Source organism: Xiphophorus hellerii, chromosome 6, assembly GCF_003331165.1.
Source record: "Xiphophorus hellerii strain 12219 chromosome 6, Xiphophorus_hellerii-4.1, whole genome shotgun sequence".
Taxonomy (NCBI): Eukaryota; Metazoa; Chordata; class Actinopteri; order Cyprinodontiformes; family Poeciliidae; genus Xiphophorus; species Xiphophorus hellerii.
In genome coordinates this window covers 26,274,723-26,300,388 of record NC_045677.1, presented here as the reverse complement: position 1 = coordinate 26,300,388, position 25,666 = coordinate 26,274,723, and the positions used below count along the sequence as shown (strand labels likewise).

The window sequence follows — 25,666 nt, the reverse complement described above, 5'->3', positions numbered from 1 at the left end:
TTTCACAAAACTTGGAGGCTACTCACAGGACAATCACAGACAATATTAAAATACACAGTGAAAATAAGTACAAGTATTTACAGGTTACTTTTACAGAACTTGAAGTTCACGAATTATTTCTGAATAAGTTATTCTTCATTTATTTCATTCTCCAGAATGAAAACTCACTTATAGAGTCAAAAGTAATAAAAACAACATGAAGAAAATCCTTCAGACTTTCCAATAACATTCTTTAATTAGGTTTTGTCCAAAATTTTATTTACTGCTTAAGAAATTTAATGAAGAATATGTTTACATGCCAAATATTTAGAAATACATTTTTGTTTTAATTTATGATGTAACAATTTATTCACTGTATAACTGTATTTTGTATAATTTATCCTTTACATTCGACCGTGGCCCTCTGTTGGAATGACCTCCTGACCCTTACCGTGCCTGTTGATGAGCAGAGCTAGATACTCGTTGAAGTGGGAGCTGACGTGGAGCAGCAGCGCTGGACTCTGAGTCGTCCTGAAGCTCAGAGAGACGTTTTCTCCTCTGGGAAGCGGGTCAGAGTAGATGGAGGAGGGCAGGTCGCTGCTGTTTCTGCTCAGCTCGTCGGGCTCTTTGAAGGCGTAGCTGATCGACGTCCCAGATTTAAAGTCGGCTGACACCTCTGGAAGAGAGAGAGGAGATCCCGTCAGAGGGAGGCGTCTGGTTTCCTGATGCCCCACAGAAAAACAGCCAGCTTAATGTCAGATTTTATTTCAACACATAAAAATTTAATGTTTGATGTTTAAAGGGGACCTATTATGCAAAATTCACAATTTGGAGGCTTTTATACTTCTTTTGGGTCTCAATGGCTTCTAAAAAAACATCCTAAGCATTTAAAAATATAAATCTAGCTGTTTAGTGGCATTTTTGAAAACCTCCCAATTGTTAAGTCACACTGAGTCGTTACCTAGCAACCCCAGTGCAGTGGAGTTCCGCCCGTTTCCTAGCAACCCAAGTTGAGCTCAAGCACGTTTTACCAATACATATGCTGCTGGAAATGACAAGTGTTTTGTTGTTGACTTACCATTCAGGAATCGTTTACTGCATTCTTGTTGGTCGTGCAGGAGGCTCCACTACTGCTTTTCAAAGACGTACCGTTGTATAATTGTGTGTCTGTTTGCAGACATTTTCACGTGTGAGTATAAACGTTGAGTTGGGGGGACGGGGGCGTGACCAGCAGCAGTTTATTTAAATTTAAAGGCACAAGAGGCCCTAAAACAGCTAATTCTGAACTGACCAGACAAAAATTGTGATAATTTCAGCTTTACCTTAACTGTGCTGCTTACTTTCCCTCCCTCAGGCTGATTACTTATTATCCTCACCTGTACTGTGCTGCTCTCTATTTAAACAGCAGCCCGTCACCAGCTCAGTGCGAGATCGTCTGTTGCCCCGTCACAGTTCTCAAGCCCTGATTCATGTCCGAGGAGTTTCTGGTTTTCTGATCCTGCCTGTTTTTGACCACTGCTTTTGCCTAGTCCTTACAACCTTGAGAAGAGTTTCTGACCTCCTGTTGCTGAACCTTGCCTGCCTCTGACCCTGCCTCCAGTTTACTGAATATCGGATTTTCCTTGCCTGACCCTGGACCGTTTTGACTACTGAGCCTCTGGTTGGATATTTGTCCCATTGTCCACCCACCCAACCTTCCCAAGACAGGATTCTCGGCCCCTGTGGATTCCCCATTCCTGACCCGCCAGTGTAACCACAGCCTGCGGAACCCCTTCAACACCATCTCATTATTTCTAATAAAACGGGTCATTTGTCTTGGCTACTTATTGGGTTCTGGCTGATTTTACTTAAACGTCACAAAAATCTCATTATCTAAGAATGATTTCATCCAAAAAGTGTAATGAACATGTTTTGTATCGATCAAAGACGCATCCTAACCTGTAACAGGTCAAATTTAATTTAGATTTTTATCAATTTCTCTCTTAACTAATAGGAGAAAAGTTAATTTTCCAGGATTTTCAGAAGCAGCGTTCCTCCTGCAAAATGTTTAGCTGAGGTATCGCTGGCATTTTGAGAACAGGTTTAATAACCTCAGTGTCTCTGACTCATTGTTCAGTGCTGTTATTCAGCCTCTAATTTACAGTTCTGGCCAGGCAGTAATTAAACGTAAATTAACTAAAAAGGTCATGTTGTTTATTAGATTTTTAAAAACCTCTCTCGCGCTTGAAAGGGGTGACTTTATACAAGACCCTTTAATACATGTGGAGTCGGTACCATGTGTCTTCAGTTGTTTTAATATGATTTGAAATATTAAATATGATTTTGTAATCATGTTTTCTTCAGACTACCATGTCTAAAATAAGGACACTGGGGCCTGCAGGTATAGATCAAAATAAAATCAAAGAATAAAACCAACATTTAGTTTAAAAATAATCCCTTTAAAATCAGTGAAGAGAATACAGTATGAAATTAATTAATTACGTCCGTTTTCAACGTTTATACCCACACTTGAATATGGCTGCAAGCAGATTTGAAACTATACACCCGTACTTGTTAGAAAAGCAGAACTTGAGCCCTCTGCACAACCAACAAGAATGCAGAAAGAAGTTTCTAGATACTAGATATAAATACACAATTTTTACACTTGCACTTGAAAATGGCTGCAGACAGAAACTGTTTTCTGCATTCTTGTTGGATGTGCAGAAGGCTCCACTTCTGCTTTTCTAACATGCACGGTCGTGTACATGTACAGCCATTTTCACATACGAGTGCAAACGTTGAGTTAGGGGGCGTGGCCAGCAGCAATTTATTTGGATCTAAAGTGATAGAGACCCAAGAACATCTCAAAATCGGCAGAACTGAATAAATTCACTTCATCTAAGAATGATTTTGTACAAAAAAATATGATAAACAAGTCTTGTATCCCCATAGATCATGTGCTAAGATGTCATTTTGACTTTATAATGTACACGTAATCATGTTTATATCATGAGGTAAAACAGGTCAGCTTTAACACAGTAGGGTTTGATTGGTATCTTTTTGCCCTTAGTAATGTAAAATGAAACCATTGCATAAAAACTACCCATTAAATTTACACGACTTGTCTTAGTCTGATATAAAATTCAGTTTGATGATCTGAAACATGCACATTTGACAAAAAGTCAAAATAGTTTAAGCAGTTTAACGCAGCTTGTAGGAATACAACATGTGACTGTTGAGTGAAAGAAAGTTTTCTTACGGCTATTTGAAAGCTTTTTAAGCATAAAACTGTGTTTTCTGTGTGAAATATTAAGCAGTGAGTGCGTCAGTGTGACTCAGACTGGGTGTGCATCAGCATGTCAACAGTCGGTGGGCGGGGGGTTAAGAGGGTCCTTTCAAAGCGCAGAGACGGCTCAACTCTCCAGTTAAAGGATTTACGGACGGTCAGAATAACAATGCATTGTTATTCTCTTTGCTCTCAGTGGGTGTAGCAGCAGAGACGCACCACCACCCACCTTCTGAAACAGAGGTGAAGTCGACCAAAAATCTGTTCTGTGAATATAAAATCTGTTCTATGAGCTCCAACCGAAACCAGTTGGTTGGTTTCACATCTTTATGGTTTTCACACGTTTCTTCTATTCAGAGAATCTGTGTTAATTCATTCGGCTTTTCAGGTGGGGAGTTGACGCATTTAAGGAAGCTTTAAGAGGGATTTTATGAGTTTTTTTCTCAGGAGATAAATGCCAAATTAGTGCAAAATAAATAAATCAATTAAGTTATTATCAAAAAGCTCATTTATCTCAGTAACTTCATCACTAAGTAAAACATAAATTGTTTAAACACAGATTAATGATTTCAAGTTTTATTACAATTAGTTATGATCTGTTGGGGACGCGGCTAAATAAAAAGTTAGTTGCGCTGATCATAAAAATTACTTCTAATAGTAAAGTGCAACATTTACACAGTATTTAGCAGAAGCTAATGCTAAAGTGCTAACTTCAACTCAAATCATACCTACCTTTGAAAGACTACAACCCTCGAGTATCAGTGTCATTTTGACTTTATAATGTACATCTAATCATGTTTATATCATGTTTTCTACTGTCCCTGTTTTAATTTGTTCATGCATGTTTCTTTTTTGAAATGAAGTTATTGGATGGGAATGATGGGGAAAGAACATGAGGAGAGGAAATGGAACTGCTGCATTAGCATTCTTCACTCCCTTCAAAATAAGAGGATGAATATAAAACATCTAACTACTTGATGAGTTCTTAACAGATGATAACCAAAACGTCAACGCAAATGTTGAAGCTTATTCAACTGACAGTTTACAAAACAGCCAAATAAATTAGCACTTTACGTTTTAAAAGTTAGCATATGCGCTAAAGAGCTAAATGAAAAATTTACTCTGTTATTTGCACATCAGCTAATTAGCTGAATTTATGATTTTCAGCTTAAAGCTAATGAATTATAATATTTCCTAAGGAAAAAAAGACATTTTAATACAGACAAGCGAGCTTAATGAGAAGTATGTTTAAGACCTGCTTAAAAATAATTTTCAAAATTTTAATCTGACAAAATTAGCCTCACCAGAATGCATTTTCTAATTTATTGAATATGACTGTGAAAGCCTTATAGCTTTGCTTGGGACCAAGTACTGTATATCTGAAAATATCTAATATAAATAAATATAGCAGATTACATGTACTTTAGCACAGATATCACATGTCCAAAGCATTATCTGCACTTATTATTTATACATAGACTTATACCAGTCTGGCAGAAGACTCCAGTGTAAGCCGACAGGCTGCAGTCGCAGTGGAACCCAGCGGCTCTCTCCACACAGCGGCCCTGGTTCTGGCACAGCGAGCCGTAGCTGCTGCAGTGACCCGGGCAGCTGGGCCGAACGCCAGGCGTGATCTTTGCCCTTTCCTCCAGGTCCAGAGTAACACCGTTCAGCTGCAGAGCGCGGATGCAGCCTCTGAAACCCCTCTGCCTGGACGCCGTGCCTCCTGAAAACAAAAAATATTCAGAAAACAAAACTACAGGTTGTTGAAATTAAAGATTCAGCAAACTAACGTCTTTTCTCAGATGTTTCTGTGGAATTTAATTCAAAATTATTTTCGGTAAATTTGCCTATTCGTAGATCTTTTTCATAAGTTGCAGTCCCATCGACAAGATAATTGCACAATTTGATATTTCAAAAAAAATATAAAATAAATTTTTTCCCTTAAGCAAAAAAAATTGCTTAAGGGAATGTTGATAAAAAGTTTTCTTGATAGTAGGAGGTGTTATTTTGGCCGTATCGAAATTGGTTCGAAAAACTGCAATGGAAACACTCAAGCCAGATGATCAACAACCGGATGTTGCGGCTGACGCAAACCACAAAGAAGTAGGCAACAGGAAGTAGTTGGAGGACAATATTGTGGCATGGCTTTTAATAATTTATCATGTGAACAAACTTATTCAATGATTTTAATCACATTTCTTATTTACTAAAAACACAGCAATTATGAACTTGTGTTTTCAACAGTAGTGGAATATTGCCAAATTTTTTGCGCAAATTAGGAATAGAAACACAGCTACAGAGTATAAAGTTGAACTACTTAGACGGAAAGCTGTTGACACGCTATTGGCTAGTGTTTGCAAAGCAGCCAATCCAAGAGCTGCATTTATTTTCCTTGCAGCTGATTGGCTGTATGATTAAAAACAGAGATAAAGAAAACTGTAAGGAAAACTCCCCAAAACATTAAGAGACTTTTAATAAGCCTAAAAGAAAGTCTTACAAGCAAAATAAGACGGTAATGGTTGAAGAGTTTTGGATAATACTGCATGTTATGCAAGTGAATAAAATAAAATGTCCCCTTGGTTTTATTTGAGCACATTCAAAGAAGCAGCAAACTTTCACAGATTCGCCAATAAATGCAAAAAGAAGCAGATTTTGTTTCTGCTTTGTTTGCAAAAGCGACTCAAAAAGTTTCATTTTGCTCAGAGAAAAACTTTCGCAGCTGAAAATGTAGCAATCAGAAAAGTGAGGAAGTTTTCCTTTTCATTCAGATGGGTTTCTGTTGTTGTTGTTGTTCAAACATGGCAACCTTTCAAAGCAGAGATCAGGAGCTGAAGCTTTTATTGTCCTCGAAGTACAAACTCATGAAGCAGCTGTTTGCTCCCTGAGGTTCAACATGACAGCTTCTTATTTTCACACCAATAAATCACAGAGCGACTCTCCCCCAGTCTGCGCTCTGATATTACTCATAAATTATTAAAGCAGCAAAACCACAGACAGAAAACCTCCTTCAACATCTAGTCTGAGAAAACACAATGAAAGCAGTTTATTACAAAATGACCAGCATTAATGCATGGAAAGATAAATCGTTGTGACACTGATCCTCTTTAACGTGCACCAATCAGGCTTTTTATGCAAATATCAACAGAATTTCATCAGTGTCAGAATCACAGCTACCGTTATCCAGCTTTCTGCATAATTATTCAGATAATTAAGCTGCACATTCATGGTAGGTGGCGGTAAATGCACCTTAAGTTGGATGCCAGCCGCCAATAAAAAACAAAAGAAGAAGAAGAAGAAGCTGCACATTCACCTGTTCACTTCCACTGTTCCCAGAAGAGCAACTAACACAGTTTCTAACACATGCAAAAAAATTCATATTTACAGATTTAATGAAACATTTCTTTCAATTCTAGGGTTTAACGTACCAGGATATAAAAAAAACAAAAAAACAATCTGGCTTTAAAGGGTTTTAAATGAATTAAAATTTTTCATTTAGATGTTTAAAAATAATGTTTTTATGGTCTTGCTGAAACAACACAACACAAATATGCGCAAAACTTTTTTGATATTCTGTTAATGTTGGGAAAAAAACTATTTTGAAACTTCCATTAAATGAATGTAATTAAAACCACAGGTGAATATGTTCGTCCATGCAGTAATTAATCAAAAATCAGATGGATTCAACACCTTAGAGCAGTGGTCCCCAACCACCGGGCCGCCGCCCGGTACCAATTGGTCCGTGGACCGGTACCGGGCCGCGCAAGAAATAATTAACTACCTCCGGATCTTTTATTTTGAAAATCCTAAACCGGATTTCACCGGTTACGTCTTGCGCGTCAAAATTGAGCCAACTTGCAGCAGAATGAGTAACAAAACAACATCGGAGTACTGCGCGCGCACCCCCAACAGACTTCCACCCACCCTCGCACACATGCAGATGGCAATGGACCTTACCAGAGGGGCCGCTTTTCATTGGCTGATGCCCATTCTACGTGGTCACGTGCGTGGCCGTCTCACAAACACACTTAGCTTCCCGTTAGCTAAGTGCAGCATAATGGCAGAACTGATACAACTTCTACACCTTGAAGCCTGTCTGCTACACAGTCTTACGTTAGCTAAACAGATCAATATGCAACGTGTCTGTATCTGACATACACTAAAGATTTTATTTTAGCAGAAAAGGCTTTGGACTAAACTGTTACTCGTGTTAGCCACGCTAGCACCAAGTACAGCTAGTCAATCAACCATCGCTGTGTTCAGGGAAGCACTGATTAATAATCGAGAAATAAATATCAAGCCTGGAAACTTGATATCGTAACGGACTGAATGTTATGTTTTTAACGTAATCTTTGCTCGTCTTGCGGGGCGCAGGCGGTTGCCACGGTAACAGGTGTGCTTAAACTACAAAGAGAGAGAGAGTAAAAAGGTAGGAGTGGTTTTGAGTTGATCACCTGTTCGGGTTATTTTACCTTTGTTTCCCTTTGCTGTGGCGCATTACAGCCGCTGTAGTTTCTAAACGTTGGACTAATTACCTCCTTCGTTTGTGAGTTTACATCATTCACAACAAACATCAAATAGAACAAATATATTTAATAAAATTTTAACAAACAAATGGCTTCTACCGCGGTAATTATGTGAAATTAAATTAATTATATCCCAACTTCAGAAGATTTCCCTTTACCTTTACAGAGCTCTTTGGTTCCTCCTATCAGTCTGTAGCTTCTCATATTGAGGTCAAATTTCAGATCTACCATAACTGACTGACACCTGCTGGCCTCAGGTTTGCAACCAGCTTGTGACTGAGAAACCAGTAACCTCCTCCCAGATGATGACATGAACTTCCATTGTAGTAGCTGATATATTGTGAAAATCCGGTAGAAATGATGCACTAATCGAGTCATGTTTACATAGAAACAACGCGCCGCGAGGCTTTGCTTGTGAGACTTGCGGTCACGTGGGTCGGTTGTGGGCGGAGCTTCGTAAGGTCCATTGCAGCTCAGGGAAAAGGAGGAGACAAATTTTTTCACAGATTATCTCTCTCATATTGTACTGCCGCAATAGTTTTAACAAATATGTAATAAAACATATTTTTGTAAAAGTTAAAGACTTTTACAAGAGAATCTTTCTTATAATTCAAATTGGGGCGATTTTATAGTCAATAGAGACACAGCTAGACAAATTTTAACTACACATAAGTGGTTTAATGGCTGCAAATGAACCTTTCAATTTTTTAAGGGAAGGCTTTATGTTTTATATATTTTTGTTATCTTTGTTGTAATGTTATTTCCTGATCAAAAAACATAACTGGATTTTTGGCTTGATTCTTTCATGCATGTTTTAGGAATCCTAAAATTTTTTGTGGCAACCATTGAAGATGACTAAACATTTATTTCCACAAAGAATGGAGAAACAATGTTCTGATGAGTAAGAGCTTCTTAAAGAGACAGAGGCCCAATTTCTAGGCGCTAAATTGCAAAGTCAAATTTTTAAAAAATTATGTTTAGCATATATTTCTACAACAACTGAAGGTAATATTGTTACTTGATTGTGCTACAAAATGGCACTTAGTGGTTGGAAAATGTGTAATACCGCCCCTTTATGCCTCATAGATGTTTTACCTAATGTAGAAATTAAAAAGGAAGATTTAATAAACAAGTCCTCTGATATACATTTACATTATCATATGACTTTTTCAGCTTTTAGGACCATAAAAAATCAACCTGAGGTTCATTTATTTGCTTATACGGGTGGATTTCTACATTAAGATGAAATTTCTAGTGCATCAGTAGGAAAAGTGAGGGAATGACAGCAATCTTTGTGCTGTTTTACATATTTTTTCTGTGCAAATTAAAGGATGGCACATGGCTGGCTAATTGCCTTGGAGTGCCTTTTACATTTAAATGATTTATTTTAGATTTCACCAGTAAAAACCATGAAGCTGAGATATAAAAAATCATTGAAAATCAACCCTGAGGCTGAACATATCAGATGTCTGCAGATGATTGTAGTTAGCATCAGATCACAGCTGCAGCTGTGTTTTTGTTGAACGTGTGCAATTTCATCAATAACCACATACCTTTTAACACAGCTGCTCATATTTCATACAACAATCCACTCGAGGAAACTGCAAGGCTTTGAAGCCTCAGAAACTCTTCACTTGACCTTGTTAATGTTGTTCAAGAACCAAGAAATATCTCATCTCATTTTCTGTCAGTAAAGAATCTTTTAGCAGAGCCGAGAGGATAAACGTGTGATTAAACGCACCGCCAACGATCTCGGTCAGTCTGCACACATTACCGGACGATCAAACCAGAAATCTGTTGGTAAAATTAAAATGACAGCGACAATAGTGAATATGCAACTAAAAGAAGGAATTTAAAGCCAAGAAGCATTGTGGGAATAAAGCAAAGCAGAGAAAGGAGTGAAGAAAATACAGATAAAACGTCTGTGAGTGATCAAAGCTGCAGTTCTGGACAGACAGAGATAACCGTGTCTGCAGTGGGAGCACATTTGTTATTATGAAGGATGAAACTAAAGTTGGTAGATATCCAGAGAAGAAAATAACCAGCTGATTAATAACACTGTGCACCAATCTGATGGCTGAATAACATAAACAAAAGATTAAAAACAATAACTATCTATGTTGTTGAGCTCATATGTCTACTTATTCAATAATTTGAGAGCAAAAACTGCCTTAGAATTGAAAATGTAGTTTATTTTTATGATATACAGTATTTGATTAAAATGTGATTCATTGCGATTAATAAATTAATTACAGACTCTGAAAATGACGTGATTAAAAACTGTGATCAGGTTGCACCATATCCGTGTATGTGCATTTTTAATACACTTATAATATTGTATAAAAATGCTAAAGTGATTAAATAAAAATTCTGTAAATTGTGCCAATTTTTAGTCAATTAACTGATTAATTGTCTGACTAATCGATTAAATAAACAATTACTAGATGTTTTTCAGTATTTTAAGCTTAAGATTCCCAGAATTTGATGCTGTTTAGTTTTTTTTAAAGAGCATAAACTTTATAAAAACATTTTAAAACACCAAAACAAAGCTGGAGGATTGTGTGGAAAGCTTCACAGTGGAAACAACACTGAGCTCATTTCTTACTGCGGCAGATTTTAGCACCAATCAGAAGCAGCGGTGCAATGTCGGTTCTGAATCCATGCAAGGCAATAACACGGCTTATTAATCAAAACAATAGACTACACCGCCATGTAAAACAGAGCAGGATTACGGCCTATAAATACAGCTGATGAATAAACACAAGAAGACACAGCATCTTATAACTCAAACAATGGAACAGTTTGCAGTCTTGTAAATACAACTCATGTACTGAAATATATTTAAACAACAGCATTAAGGAGACCAAACTTAAATAACCCAACGTTTAGTTTTACATAACTCATGTCAGTGGGGAGGAACAGCCTGCAGATTAATTAGCTGCACAGAGAGAAATGCCTGTTCTCCCAGGAGTGGCTTGTTTAGCAGGACAGTTAATTCGATGTGAATCTTTTTTTGGTGAATCATAAACTAAGTTGTTTCAGAAAAGTTTAGGAGATTTTGGTTCAGACTGCGGTTTGTGTGTTTGGAAACATTTTGTGAAACCGCGCAAGGTGCAACTTATGTTTAAATTTTTTGGGAGGGGATTTGCTCCAAAGTTACAATACAGGAAATGTTCAGTGGTCTTCATTTAAAGAAAACAATAAGAACAATTAAAAAACAATTAGTTTCTCCATTTATCCAAGTTTTCTGACTTGAAATTTGGAAATATTGATCACTTAGATTTGGTTTTTCTTTACTTATCTTTAAGATTACTGTGATGAGATTTAACAGAATAATACAATTGACAACATATTATATTATTATTATTATATATTATTATAGTATTATAACGTTTTTGTGGTCAGAAACTACTGTCTCTTTCTTACTGTGCCCTACAAAAGTATTCAAACCATTTCCTTTAGTATGACAGGTGTCAAACCAACACAAAATCTAGCAAAGTTTTTAAGCAATAAATTAGTTCAAATAAAAATCTGAGAAGTAAATCAAAGATATGTAGACCCTTTTATTATGATACCCCTAAATAAAATCCAGTGTAACCAATTTCCTTTAACTGTAAGAGAACCAACCCTTACAATATGGACTGAAATTTGTAGTTCCAAAGTGACAAAATGAGAAATAAAATCAAGTGGAGAGAATATTTTAGCAAAGCACTCCATATACAGGTCTTCATGTTTATCTGGACTCAATTTCCCAGCATTCTCAGCATTGTCTTAACCACTGCTAATGAGTGAACTGTAAAACATTATGCAGTGTTCTTCTCACAAGCAAAACAGAAGGGATTTTCAGGCATTTAACCAAATTTTAGGATCTGAGTTTGCCCTTAAGAGTGCAGTATCAGTAAAGTTCAGACCATTTTACTAAACTTTATTATTAGCCTGTAAAAAATTTAAATAATCTTATGTGAACATATGAGAATGTGGTAAAATGATCAACTCAAATGCTTATAAGTTGAGAATTGAACAACTTTTGGTGAAGTAGGAATGTAAGAAAATGAAACCCAAACAATCTCATATTAGCCCAGCTATTGTACTTAGAATAACATAAGGAGGAGTGATTAGGGTTAACTTCAGTGTGGTAGCCTCGAGTAACAAGTTAATAATTTAATTGCAGCGTCTGCTTGTTTACAACACTGATGCTAATTTCTTCTGGTTTCAGTAAATTTTTTTCGGGCTCCATCTGTTCGTAAGTGTGTGCAGGGTTAACGGCTCTGCGGACGCTTACATCTGTTAACCCAGCAAAAGAAAAACAGAGCTGCATCTGACCTGGAAAGACTAAGAATAAAATAAAAATATACATATTTATCATGTTATAATCTCTTCACATCTTTTCAGTTTTTTGTATTATACTATATAGTAAACACCAAATATTGTCACCGGAAGTACTTTTCCTTTCTACCAACTGTAAGTATTGATATTAATAAATATTTTTTTAAAGTATTTAGAAAAGAATTGCATCAGCAATAAAACCAGCTGATTAGTAGTGCTAGAGTTCCTTGGGTTGCTAGGTAACGGCCGAAACTTCGCTGGGGTCACTAGGTGAAGGGCAGTAGCTGCTGACTTGTGACCTACGGTTAACTTATATTGGATATTTAGCAACTTATGCTGCCAAAAACATTGTTTTATGTTTAAGTTATGTTAACATTTTGCCAAAAACTGGCTGGGTGTTCTCTTACGACGCTTAGGCTGGTTTTAGAAGCACCATAGACCCAAACGGAAGTACAAAATCATGCAAAACGTGAATTTTTCATAATAGGAACCCTTTAAAATAAACCAGTGCCTTATTAACTACAAAAAATTAACTTTCCACATCTGAGTAACCAAAGTGACCTTAAATATACAACAAACATTTGAAAATTTGGTAAAACCAGTCGGTTTGTTTTACAAAAGTCTTTGCATGAACTGCCATCAAGCTGATCTGTTCTACATGGTACAATAGATTTTTTCATAAAGTGACTCCTGCTGTTAACATGTATGTGAAACAGAGAGATTTACTGTTGGGAAAAACAGGCTAAAAGCTTTCAGCAGATGTGGTGAACCTCAAATTTCCTGGAGATCACAGAAGATATTGTGTGAGAAAATAAACAGTAGATTAGATTTATATCCAGGAAGCGTTCAGTGGAGAGATATGAGATGGTGAAAAGCTCGAGAGAATAAAAGGATAAAGAGATCAAAAGCCACAGACGCTACAGCTGAGGAAGAGAAATGAGGGGACAAACGAGCCGTCCTCACCTATAAAGAGCTGGCTGTTGAGCTGCAGGTGGATGTGTCCGTCAGCTGGAGCCTCCTGGGTGGCGACTGGAAGGTCGTCCAGACGGAGCGACGCCTCCTTCACGTTCCGCTCGGCTCGGATGCGATGCCACCGGTCGTCGTTGAGCGGGTAACTCGACTCAACGCTAACCTCCAGTGGGCCGTTTCCAACATCGAAGGAGAAAACAACCTGAGTGGAAGCTGAAATGATCATGAAAAAAAGAGATGTTTAAGCTAAAGAAGCAAAGAAGCAGAGGCTCAGGAACTGAACCCTGTGGAATCCCGCATTAAAACTGCAGTACGTAACTTTCATAAAGAATATGTGTTTTACATTTTTGTCAAAACTGTCGCCGTGTCGTGGCAGTATAATATGAGACAGATAATCTAAAGAAATGCTCCAAAAACAACAAATAAAAGCCAGGAGGACGGTCTTAGTGCTGTCAGTCAATTTCATGTACTCGCTGCTAAATGTGCTAATGGCAGAAAAACAACTTACTGTCATCATTGTCGTCATTGGCCATGCTAATTGGTACTCATGAAAAGCTGCGCCACATGGAGGGATGATTGACAGCAATAAGACCCGCCTCTTGGCTCTGATTGGTTGGTTCTAACTTTTTCAGGAACATGAAATAATGTATTAAATCATAAAATAATTAAAACTAGATTTTCAAATTAGATCAATATGTTTAACTGAAGCACATGTAATTAATTCTATATTTAATCAATTCCTTTTTAATATCCAGTTCTAATAGATTAATGACACAATTAAATAATTATTTGATAAGTGTTATTTATTATAATTTGGCACAATACTTAATGTTTTTATTTTAAATTAGATGTTAAAATAGTCACTTTACAGTCACATAAACAGTTTAAATTTAACAAATCTAGGAATTGCAGATCTAATTCCTTCATGTTTATCAGCAGCAGAGACATAAAATACATTTATTCTAATATTCTTTGCTGTAATAGAACAATTTGTGACAATAACTCATGATTGAAATCAAGTAATTTTGTTAAATAAAAGTATTCTAGTACATTCTACTGTCATCCTGACCTCCAAAAGTAAAACCATTAGATGAAATCCAACAATACAAGACATGAAAGAGAACAGAGAGTGAAGTGAGAGTAAGAGAAGGAACTAGCAGAGACTGAATGAACCAGAGGGCAATTTATCCTGAGGAGAGATGATTAATGGACCGAGATACAGTGAGAGCAGCTGAGTGAATAACTGAGAACAGAGACAGAGGGAATCTAAAAGGAAAGAAATGCAGAACACTAGCAGGGACAAATAATGCGCCTAGTCAGGAGGTGCCGCCAAAAGCAACAGATAAAAAGGTTCACATAATGAGCTAAAAAAGAAAAACAATAATGAAACATGGGCCCAATGTTTTTCCCTTGTGAATCACTTCTAAGAGCTGAACAGTTGGCAGCATTGTTGCCTTGCAGTAAGAAAGTCCTGGGACTGAATCTTTCTGCATGGAGTTTGCATGTTTCATGGTTGTGGTTATCTCTGTTCTTGCATCTTTTCCTACCAGAGTTCTCCTTCCACTCAACTTTCTATGAATTCGATATAACTTTTACACACTAAATTTCAAGCCATAATCATCAAAATTACAAGAAATAACGGCTTGAATTATTTAAGTCTATGTGAAAAGAAAGGTATCCATCTTCTACTTCAGCTGAGATCTACAGAAAGATTATTTGACCACATGGGTTTTATTTAGGGTGTTTTCACACGTGATAGTCCAGTAGATTTGGTTCGATTGGGGACCAAAGTTGCAACATTTGTTATATTTTCAGCTGCTGCGGTTTGTTTCACAATGTCCTGTCAAAAGAACCAAACACTTTGAAAAACCTGTTCCCCTCCTCTCCTGTGGGGGCGCTGCACCAAAAATAACGGAAGGAAAGCCTCAGAATAAGATACTTAGCACAACTTTCTTCTTCACAAAACATAAACAAAAATGCAGCATCAGATTTTCGTGGTTATTCTCAAAAGGCCAAGAGTCATTTCTCCCGCTAGCGCTAGACTCTCATGGTTGTTTTGGTTGAATTTACCCAGAATGCCCTTCACTGTAGTGCACTTCCTGCTTTTGGAGCGATCTCCAGTCCACTTGGCATTCACATACGCATTCAGACTGCACCAGAGTTTACTTTAACCAAAATGAAACCTTATTTATTGGTCCACAACAGAGTTAGATTGCACATTCACACCTTTCCCGCTCCAAAAGCAGAAAGTGGACTACAGAAGAGGGAATTCTGGGTGAATACAACCAAAACAACATGTAAGTCTAACGCTAGCGGCAGAAAAGGCTCATTTTGTCTTTTAGCAAAGACAAAATCTGATGCTATTCAGATTTTCGTTTACATTTTGAGAAGTTGCACGCAGTGTCTTCTACAGAGGTTTTTGTGTTGCTTCCTTCAGTGTCTTGGTGCAGCGCCCCCACAGGTGAGGAGGGGAACAGGTTTTTCAACGCAGTGCAGTGACAAAGAGAACCACAGCAGCTGAAAATTTAACAAATGTTGCAAATTTGGTCTCTAATTGAACCAGATCTACTAGACTATCTATCCGGTGTGAAATCAATCTCAATGAAAAGAGCCCAAATAAAGTCCAGGCCCCTTAGTCCATCTCATTCAGGGAATTTCAAATCAAAAAACAACATTTCCTTCTCTGCAGGATTTTTCCAACCACACTGCATTCCCTGGGTGTGAGCAGATTAAAGCTTCCAGGTTTTACTGGCACATCATCCTAATCCGCGTCAAATCCGTGCCCTCGGGCTTCCGCCGCACTCACAGCTCAGCTCGATGCGTATGAAGTCTTTGATGCCCAGGTTTTCCAAGAACACCCCGAAGGAAGCAGTGGTCTTAAAGAAGAAAGAGACGTCTGCGCTCAGCTCTCCGTGGAAGGTGGGAAAGTGGAGGTACGACGTCTCCTGGTCGAAAAATGCCGCGTTCCAGAAGTTTTCTGTGGAACAGTAATATGGCTATCACACAACTACCCACAGAGCAGGCATATCTGACAAAGTAGCTCAGAGTTACATTGATAATTATTCAGATTTTATTACAGCCGGAAACTACGGATCAGGTTTTCATCTGATCCAACATGATACCTACCTTCATGCCAGAACATTAAGGCTCATGTTCTGGTCAGAACCATCTGAGCCACATTAAGACAGTTACAAAGTCGGCCTTCTATCAGCTGAAAAACATTTCCAGAATTAGAGGACTAATGTCTCAGCGAGATCTAGAGAAACTCATCCATGTGCTTATCTTTAGTCGCATTGATTACTGCAACAGTGTCTTCACGGGTCTGACTAAAAAATCAATCAGTTCCATAACGCTGCTGCTGGCGTTCTGACTAAAACCAGGAAGATAGAGCACATAACGCAGTTTTAAAGTCCTTCCCCTGGCTCTCTGTAGTTCAGAAAATGGACTTTAAAATACTGTTGTTAGTTTATAAATCACTGGCCGTCTTAGCTCCACAATAAATTAAAGACCTGTTGTTGTATCAACCTTCCAGACCTCTCAGGTCTTCTGGTTCTGCTCTGCATCCAAAACCAGAACCAAACATGGAGAAGCAGCATTCAGCTTCTATGCACCATAAATCTGGAATAAACTTCCAGAAAACAGCAAAACAGCTGAAACACTGACTTTCTTTAGATCAAGACTAAAAACTGACCTGTTTAGAGTTGCTTTTGATTAATAATAAATGAAACATTGACCAACATATTTTAAGATTTTGATGATGGCACTTATCAAAATGTAATATTTTTCTCAATTGTTGGCTGTATGGTGTTTTATATGACTCTGTATTTTTGTCCAGATAATTAATTACTCCTCCAGTAAATTCACAAGACAGAACATTAAACTTAAATGGGATTCCAAAAAGCTATAATACCAGTGATTAAACTGGTATTATAGCCAGTTTAATCACTGGTTAAACTGGCTATAATACCAGTTTATTATAGTGATGGACTTACTGTCGCCATGACACTGGAGCGACCCCACCCTGTAAGCAGCTTCTGAACCGGGCCTGTGAACGTCACCGAGCACCAGCGATCGGACCGGCAGGCTCTCCTTATAGGAAATAAAACCCGAATCTTCGCTCCTTTGAGAGGAATAGGAGAAAAAGGTCAGATAGGATGAGATAGACTGACACGGTACAGATAAGAAGAATCGCTGTAAACAGAGCTTTTGTATTTTTTTCCCACAGTAAAATTAAAGCACACTTCAGGCTTTTTTTAGGTAAGTTTTCAAACTTTTCCAGCAAAACTTTGGAGATAAAAACAATACAAATGAACAAAAAAAGAGTTTCAATTTATGATTATGTGATGTTATTTATTAATTGCTGTTATTAACAATGTCTTGTTATAGTATTATACATGTACAGCAGGCAAAAAATAAACTAAAATATACCAAAATTTTATGTTTTGAAATGTCTCTTTCACTTTATGCACTTTATGGTCGGAGAACAAAACACTAACTTAACAATTTAAATAGTGTTGTTCAATGTAAAAATGCCAATAAGTCATTGATCCATTAGTAATAATAAATATTACATTGAAACAATCCAAACAAGTCATGCTATGGTAAATTATCTCCCCTCTCAAATTAAATAATTAAACCACAATATACAAAGAAAGTTAGAAGGAAATTTCTAAAAAAGGCTTTTCCTATGTTTTCTGGCTTCTAGTAAATAAAAATTATTTCGGTGAATTTAACCAACAAAAAACAACAAAAAAAGTTTAGTCTGACTTGACTTTAGAGAGTGAGAAAAAAGTGGAACTAACTGTAAATAACATTTTCCAAATTTAGGCTTTTAGTCAAACATTCGATTGCACTTCATTACAAAACTGAGCAGTTTGAATATCAAGCACTTTCAATGAAAACACATGAATGAAATTCAGGCATTTTCAAGGGATTTCGAGCACCTGTACAGAATATAAATCACAAGAACTGATGGAAGTAAGAGAGAGAAATGCTAAATTAGGTAAAAAGAGATAAAGGCATGAAAGCATGATGACAAAGGGAGATGTTGGAAAAGTAAAAGATTAAAGAACAAAATGAGTCAAACATGGAGGAACAAAAGAGGAGATGAGAAGCAGGAAGATGGGAGTAAAATGAAATGAAGCCGCAGGATAAATTACTGTCTCATGCTTTCACATGTTTCCTAATTAGTCTAATTAGTTTGAACAAAACTACAGCAGCAACAGCTTGATTTGGCTTTTTATTCAGCTTTTTCTCCTAAGGATGACGTTCTTACTAGCCAGCCAGATTGAGTCAGATCTGACAGTTAATTCTCCGTCTCAGCCGAGCAAGCGGCTCTGTGCATTTACACCTGTGTTCAGGTGTCAGGTGAGAATCTACCTGAGAGCAGGACAGGTTTTATGGTAGGAGAAATATGACTCTACTAATAAAAGGGGCAATTATTTGGACTGTAATGTCAATTAATTTAGTGATCGGTTAATCGTTAACTGGAGCATACAGACTCAAAACACAGTGAGAGCAGTAATTAAGTCAAAACTGTACAATAGAATATATTTATTTAAATATATTCTACTCAGAACTGCTCAAGTGTCAGTTTTAGCTTCGTCTGGTTCAAATTCACTAAATAAAATATCTTATTAAGCACATTTTCCAACTAATTATTGACCAGTTAATCTAAAAGACATTCAAGCTCTTTGTTGTATTAATGTTAAGATAAAAACAGAAATGGTTGAGAACTAAAACATTTCAGGCAATAAAACATAGAGGAAGAAAAATTTAATTATGTTTATTAAACATATATTTTTAAAAATTGAATTACAACATAAATGTTTTAATTAAATTCTAATATTAAGAATGTTATAATTTAATTAATTACAAAAATTTTAATATAATAAAACCCTTAAATGGTTGCAGAACAATTTTGCAAATTCTGCTAACTGTAAATGTTTTACTTTAATTAATTAATTTTTAATTTATTTATTTAAAAAATATGTAATTTTAAAAAAATTGTTACATAAAGTTTATACAAAATGTGCCACTTTTTTTGTGTTAAAGGTTGTTAGTACCACTCCATCCGGTCGGCGTCACAGTTGCAGTAAAGCTGTGGATCCACGCAGTCGCCCTGCAGGCCGCAGGCACACTGCTGGCTGCCTGGATGAGCTCCTCCCCAGTAGGTCTGGACCAGTCCGGTACCGGGCCCGCCGAGCCACCAGCTGAACGGAGACCCCTCTGGAACACAAACAGCACCCCTCACCTCATTATTCATCATCCAGAGGCTTTTTAACTCAAACTTTGGCTTTAAACTCTGCTTATGTTTGCCATCTAAAGTGATTTACAGTAAAACGTAACAGTAGGAATACTGAAGAACCCTTTGGAAGGATCTGGACTGGACCAGGCAGCCGTCCTCATCTCTAAGTCTATATGAAGTTGAAACAGAGGGATGTTTGCCAGCTCCTGAAAATAATGCTGTGATACAGCAGATGATGACAGAATACACACTGTGAAGGCGCTCAGTCGGCGCTTCTTTTGTTTTCCAGCAAGCAGCAAGGAGGTTATATTGAGACTTCTATTCCTCGTCTCTTTCTTACTCATATATCACTGTCTGCTAAGCTTTCAACCAACGTTTCTATTACATGACAGAGAAAACGTTGCTTTGCCTCACATATTTCTGTAACGTTCTTTCTTATAATTTCTTACTTTTGGACAGTTGCTGTGATGCATAACTGTGGCAACAAGGTGTTGCTTTTTACAGCTGATTAGCATCTAAAAAGCTCAGATAATGCTTGAACTATGACCCCAAATCTCAGAGGCGTAAATAAGAGCAGAAACAAAGAGCAGATCATCATCACTTCTGACGATCATAACAGGAGTTTCAGAGCTTGTTTTAAGTCTCTAATCTATTAATATTGATAAAAAAAATTTATTACATAACTTATAAAATGAGAAAAATATTTTGTAAGGTGAAATAATCTGCCAGTGGAACTAGTCATAGTTCATCAATATTAAGGAATTAATTACTTAAAAGTTAGTTTCATTTTATTTCACATATACTTAGATACTAGACCTAAAATGCTCCCCTGCTCAGCTCCTTCAGACTAGCCAGCACCAGTTAGCAAACACCTGGTGGAACCGCGCATCAGCTCATCTCATTATACGAGCTACTTCTCAGTGAAACTCTGGTAAAAACGGTTCTTAAAGAGACAGAGTCGTCGAATTGCAAAGTCAGATTTCTATTTTTAAAACGCTGTATACCTACAGCATTTTCACAACAACTGAAGGTAACATAGTTACTTGATTGTGCTATAAATGTGCCTAGAAAAAGTAAATTCTGCCCTTATTGTCATGATGTATGTTTTGATGGTGGATCCATATGCAGAAAGACTTAGCATAAATGATGGATAAACATCCAAAAATCACAGGGAGCCAGAGCAGAACAAAAATCATAAATCCAAGCAAAAAGACAGCAGGGAACCTAAGGAAGAACCAGGGCAAATAACAGGGTGTGAAGGGAGGAATCAGCAGGGAATAACAGAGAATAAGTTGTGCACAAACTGGGGGTATTGATTACTGAACAAGGATCAGTACTGTTTCTGATTAGAAACAGTTTGCAGGTATGAGGGGAGAGAGGGAAAAAAATCTAACACTAAAGATTAATTAGACCTAAAAAACTTAATTGACAAAGAATAAAAAAGACCAGAAATAAACATAATAAACTGTAATCTGACAAAGGATTGAACCAAAGTAAAACAGAAACATGACTGATCGAATCAAAGAAAAGGATTGAAATAAAAAAACCTCAAAACCAACTCAAACAACCTGAGATCCTGACACTTTTAAGTTTAGCTCATCATCTTTAGAAAAGACTTGGCATTTTTCATTCAATTAAACCTTTAAAATAATAAACAAGATGCTAAAATACCAAACAAGATACTGCTGAAGGAGTAAAATCTGTCAATTTGAACAAAATCTGTTTTTTACCGATCTGTGTTGTAAATTCAGAAATCTGAAGCTACCTGATGATCGAAGAGATTTTATTTCTGTTTCAAACATGACCATCGTTTAATATTTGAGGCCAGACTTTGGGCAAACTGAAGGAAAAGCTGTGAAATAAGATTATTTATCGCCCCCAGATAAGATTAGGAGATTAAAGGGATTAGGATTAGATGGTTGAGTAGTGAGATCAACCTTTGAATAATTAAAATATGACCTCAAATACAGACTGAAATACAAACAAATAAAAGCACCGGAAGGGAACCTGGTTGATTCAAAGTTAATATTCAGCGACTGGTCGACTGATTTACAAACATAATCAAAATTGTATAATAAATAACAGTGAAGTTGCTCAATATTAATTAAAATAATCAACTAATTTAGCAAAAAACCTTAAACGTAGTTAATAATTACACCTTTAATCACACAACAACATGGAGATCACAGCTGGATTCACATTGATTCTCCCAGATGGGATGAGCAGAAACTTTATTATTGCTGATGCTTTTCTTAGCTAACATTGTGTTAGCATGTCTGTGTGACTCAAAGTAGCAAGCTGCAAAAACTCTGACTTTTACTGAGGTGGCGACACCATTAATCATGACTTAATGAAGAGTATTTGCATATGATTAGCAGCTGCTGACAGCTACTTTCCCTCTTTAATTTTTTTCCTACTTAGCAAAGAACAGTTCATTCTGATCATAACCTGATTCGTAATACTTATTTCTTTTAACATGATCATAACAATCACTTTTACTTTAACTTGTTGTATTACAGTTGTTGCTCTTTTAAGTGTCTGTTTTAAAGGCTTTATCATTTAAGTTTTAGAAAAAGTTTAATTAACCTAGACAACCAACATGGAGTGGTGGGCACACCAGTAATCTGCTAATGCACTAATAGTGGTGCTAATTTTCTTTAAAATTGTTATGTGCACTTAGTTTCCCCTCATATATTTTTTTAGGAAAAACTCTTAAGCACTAACTTACTCATCTGTTTTGTAAGCTTTCAGCTGAATAAAGTTTGTCATCTGTGCTGAAGTTTTGGTTACCAGCTGTTAAGAATTCATCAAGTAGCTAGCTGTTTAGATTCATGCTCTTATTTTGAAACTTGCAGGAACAACATCAATATATAACCATAAATGCAATATTTAAGGGTCTTATAAAATATGGAAATTGTAATGTCAGAGTTAAATTGGTGCTTGAGAATTGTAGTCTTTCCTTGGCCGATATAAGATAAATTGAAGTTAGCACTTTAGCATTAGCTTCTGCTAAATACGGTGTTAGCATAACTAACCTTATAGTTTGTGGTGCCAATCACTGCCAACATGCATAATTGATTACATCAAATCTACCTTGAGTGTTGAGTAGGCGGGACTTCCTGCACTGATAGGACAGTTCCTGTTGGCAATGCTCTGATTGGTGGATGATGGCAACTAGTTGCTCCTCTTCAGACATGTAGTCAAAGTGAACCAAATGCTGGTTTTCCCCCGGAGAGGATCGAACTTTGGTGAGCTCTGTGTTGTTGTGCTGGACCACCATCCAGGTGTTCTCATCTGGTGACGATAAGGTGATAAATATTAATGATTATCACTGAAAGAAACATTACAGCATAAAACGTATGTCTAACAGAAATAGAAGAAGTCAGAAATATATAAACAATGAAGTGACCTCGTCATAGACAAATGTGGAGGGAGAAAAACTTCCTGCTTTGAAAATCATTCTTCTTTTTGTTTCAGAACATTAACTCTGTGCTTCTGAAGAGTTGAAATAAAAGTAGTTTATAACTTTGTCCATTAAATTTGTATGAAATAACTATTTATCTAAAAGTGTGTCAAATAAATGTTGACTCTGTTAAACGTGTCAACGATCTGACATCATATTAAATATGTTCTGGGACAAATCGAAGACAGGAGATAACAAATATCAAACATACAACACCAATCTGTTTATACAACCAATAAACAAACAGGACAGACGTGGTTATGTAGAATAAAAGATGAGGAAGATCAGCTGTAATTATGAAACCCTGTAAAATATTAATGAGGAATGACGGACTGAGAGTGTGTGTGTGTGTCACCTGTCATGTTGCAGTAGACCAGCTGTGGTTTGATGGGTCCGCTGCCGTCCACGTCGATGTAAAAATATCCCGGCGTGTTACCGCTGTGTTTGTACACTTCACAGGACTCCTCATACGCCGCTGGGAGGAAAAATAATGAGAACATGGTCAGAAGGCTGGAAAAGGAGGAAGAAAACCGCTCAACATGGGGGTTACTTCATATGTAGAGATCACAGCAAGAAAAATAATCTGAGGTTTTATGTCTGAGGAACATCAGTAAACCAAATCAGTTTATAAAATACTTTTATTCAACACACACAATGAAGAGTTAGAAAACGCTTTTCATTGAAACACAATAAATTCCAGCTGGAACCTTTGAATTTGTGTGTTTCTGGTACACCCATTAATATGACGCACAATAATATCAGCTTCTAAAGCTGCAGAAGCTGCAGAAAGGCACTTTGCGCCAATCTGGGATGAAATAACATGACTCACAGCTGTGGCAGGTGGCGCCGCTGTAGCCGCTGTCGGAGCAGTTGCAGTGGAAGACGGTCCAGGTCTGACTGCAGAGGCCGCCATGTTCACAGTGACTGGGAGAGCACCTAAAACAGGAGAAGATTATCTTTTTACTGAGAGACATTAACTCTAAAATATTATGTGGAGCAAAGTGCATTTAAATCATCCAAAAATGATGAACAGATAGAATTATGAAAGCATAAATACAGGAAGACGCAGAAAAGATACTATAAATCAACTTAAACATATAAAATTAGAGTTTCAAAGTGTCATTCTCTCATTACTTTTGTTGTTTGCAGTCATAATCAAAACAATAAATGCTCATTTGTGCTTCCTAAAAATGGAGCTAAACGGAAGAAGATACAGTGAAAAAAAGTAGAGGCTCAAGAACTGAGCCCTGTGTGACGCCGCATGGAAGAGAAACAGAGGAAGACGTCCTTGGTGTCAAACAGACGGTATCTCAAATATCTATAAAACGCTCATCACGTGATTCACAGTATCAGTCTCCTAATCCGCTAATCCACTGATAGCAGAGCTACGTTTTTTGTTTGGCACTATGGCTAACTTTGAAAATGTTTAGCCCACTTAGTTTCCCTAAAAGATTTTTCTAAATAAATTTTAAAGAGCTAATTTACTTGGCTATTTTGCAAACTTTCAGTTGAATAAAGTTCGACGTCAGTTTGACTTTTGACAATTCCTTCATTAGTTAGACCTTTACATTGATGCTCTTATTTTGATGAAGACAGTTTACGCATCATTCGTATCCAAAAAATAGTAAAATACCACACTTAAAGTTCAGTTACAGCTATAAAATAATTAGAAGTTTCTCTGTTTCATGTGCAAATGTGACTCTGATTAGAGTAAATTGTCTCAGAGAGCTGAAGAAAGTCTCAAGAAACTCAGAAAGCTTCTGAGAGTAAAAGACAGTTAATACAATCAAACAAATGGGCTCAATGGAAACTTCTAGCGTTCAAATGTTTGATCAAAAGATCTGACAAGCTTTCAACATCAGACAGAAAATCATGGCAAAGAACAGAGGCATTTTGCTGCTTTGTACCTAAAGAAACTACCTTCAAACTGAGTCCATCATCACTGAAAACTCAACGCTCCACATGTACTGAAAGTTTAGCGATGATGGTTCTAATGATGAAAAGCCGTAGCTTTATGTTTAGAGCTGAGTAAAGAAGATGCAAAGGGCACAAATGGGTGTAGAAAACAGAAATTTTCAGAAGTTTCTTTTTCCTCTATTACTGTGCTTTTTGCTTGTTTGACTGCATGCTGATGCTTTAAGTGCGATTCGAAGGAACACCTGATAGTCGGGTAGATTCGGTTCGACTGAGGTCCAAATATCCAATATTTACTATATTTTCAGCTGCTGTGGTTCTGTTTCACACTACAGCCAAACCTGACATGCAAATTAATCAAATAATCAGCAAAATAGACTCATCTACTAAAATCACTCTGTTGCAGATACAACTATGAATGGATTGAAGGTCTTTGCAATATCAAAACAGAACAATCAAAGGCTTGATAATCAACATGACCTTTGGCCTTCTACAACCAGGATGGCCGAGTGGTTAAGGCGTTGGACTTAAGATCCAATGGGCAGAAGTCCACGTGGGTTCGAGCCCCACTCCTGGTAGAACAGTTAGAATTTTATCTCACATATTATCAGCAACTTCTGACATGCGGAAGAGTGGAGTTAACTTCTTATATCGGTTGTAAAATTAAGCCTAAAGAGGTTAAGGCTGTTTTACCACCTGCTAGTTCGGTAGATTCGGTTTGTCTGGGAACCAAAACTACAACATTTGTTACATTTTCAGCAGGTGTCGTTCTCTTTCACACTGCACTGTGTCAAACGATCCAAACTCATTGAGCAACCTCCTCACCTGCGGGGGCACTGCACCCAGAATCACTGAAGGAAAGAACATGAAAACCTCTGAAGAAGACACTGAGCGCATCTTCCTTCCTTCTATAACCTGTGATTTCATTAAAAAAAAAGTAGATGTTGCAAGGCTTATTTTTCATAAAGATACACTAA

General features: G+C 37.0%; 1 protein-coding gene and 1 non-coding gene across 2 annotated transcripts in view; one reads left to right on the top strand and one right to left on the bottom strand.

Annotated features, from left to right (window-relative positions):
• Window positions 1–25,666, bottom strand: part of LOC116722037 (contactin-associated protein-like 4) — a 102,311-nt gene that overhangs the window by 11,274 nt on the left and 65,371 nt on the right. The window contains exons 11-19 of the mRNA XM_032566120.1: window positions 23,605–23,711; window positions 23,131–23,250; window positions 22,406–22,606; window positions 19,131–19,293; window positions 17,058–17,185; window positions 15,872–16,042; window positions 13,060–13,278; window positions 4,731–4,970; window positions 431–655 (exon numbers count right to left, since the gene is read on the bottom strand). Of these exons, the coding sequence (XP_032422011.1) occupies window positions 431–655; window positions 4,731–4,970; window positions 13,060–13,278; window positions 15,872–16,042; window positions 17,058–17,185; window positions 19,131–19,293; window positions 22,406–22,606; window positions 23,131–23,250; window positions 23,605–23,711 (1,574 nt within the window). The remainder of the gene's footprint in view (window positions 1–430; window positions 656–4,730; window positions 4,971–13,059; window positions 13,279–15,871; window positions 16,043–17,057; window positions 17,186–19,130; window positions 19,294–22,405; window positions 22,607–23,130; window positions 23,251–23,604; window positions 23,712–25,666) is intronic.
• On the top strand, window positions 25,185–25,267 carry trnal-uaa (transfer RNA leucine (anticodon UAA)). Its single transcript has one exon. It is a non-coding gene; the product is annotated as a tRNA-Leu (tRNA).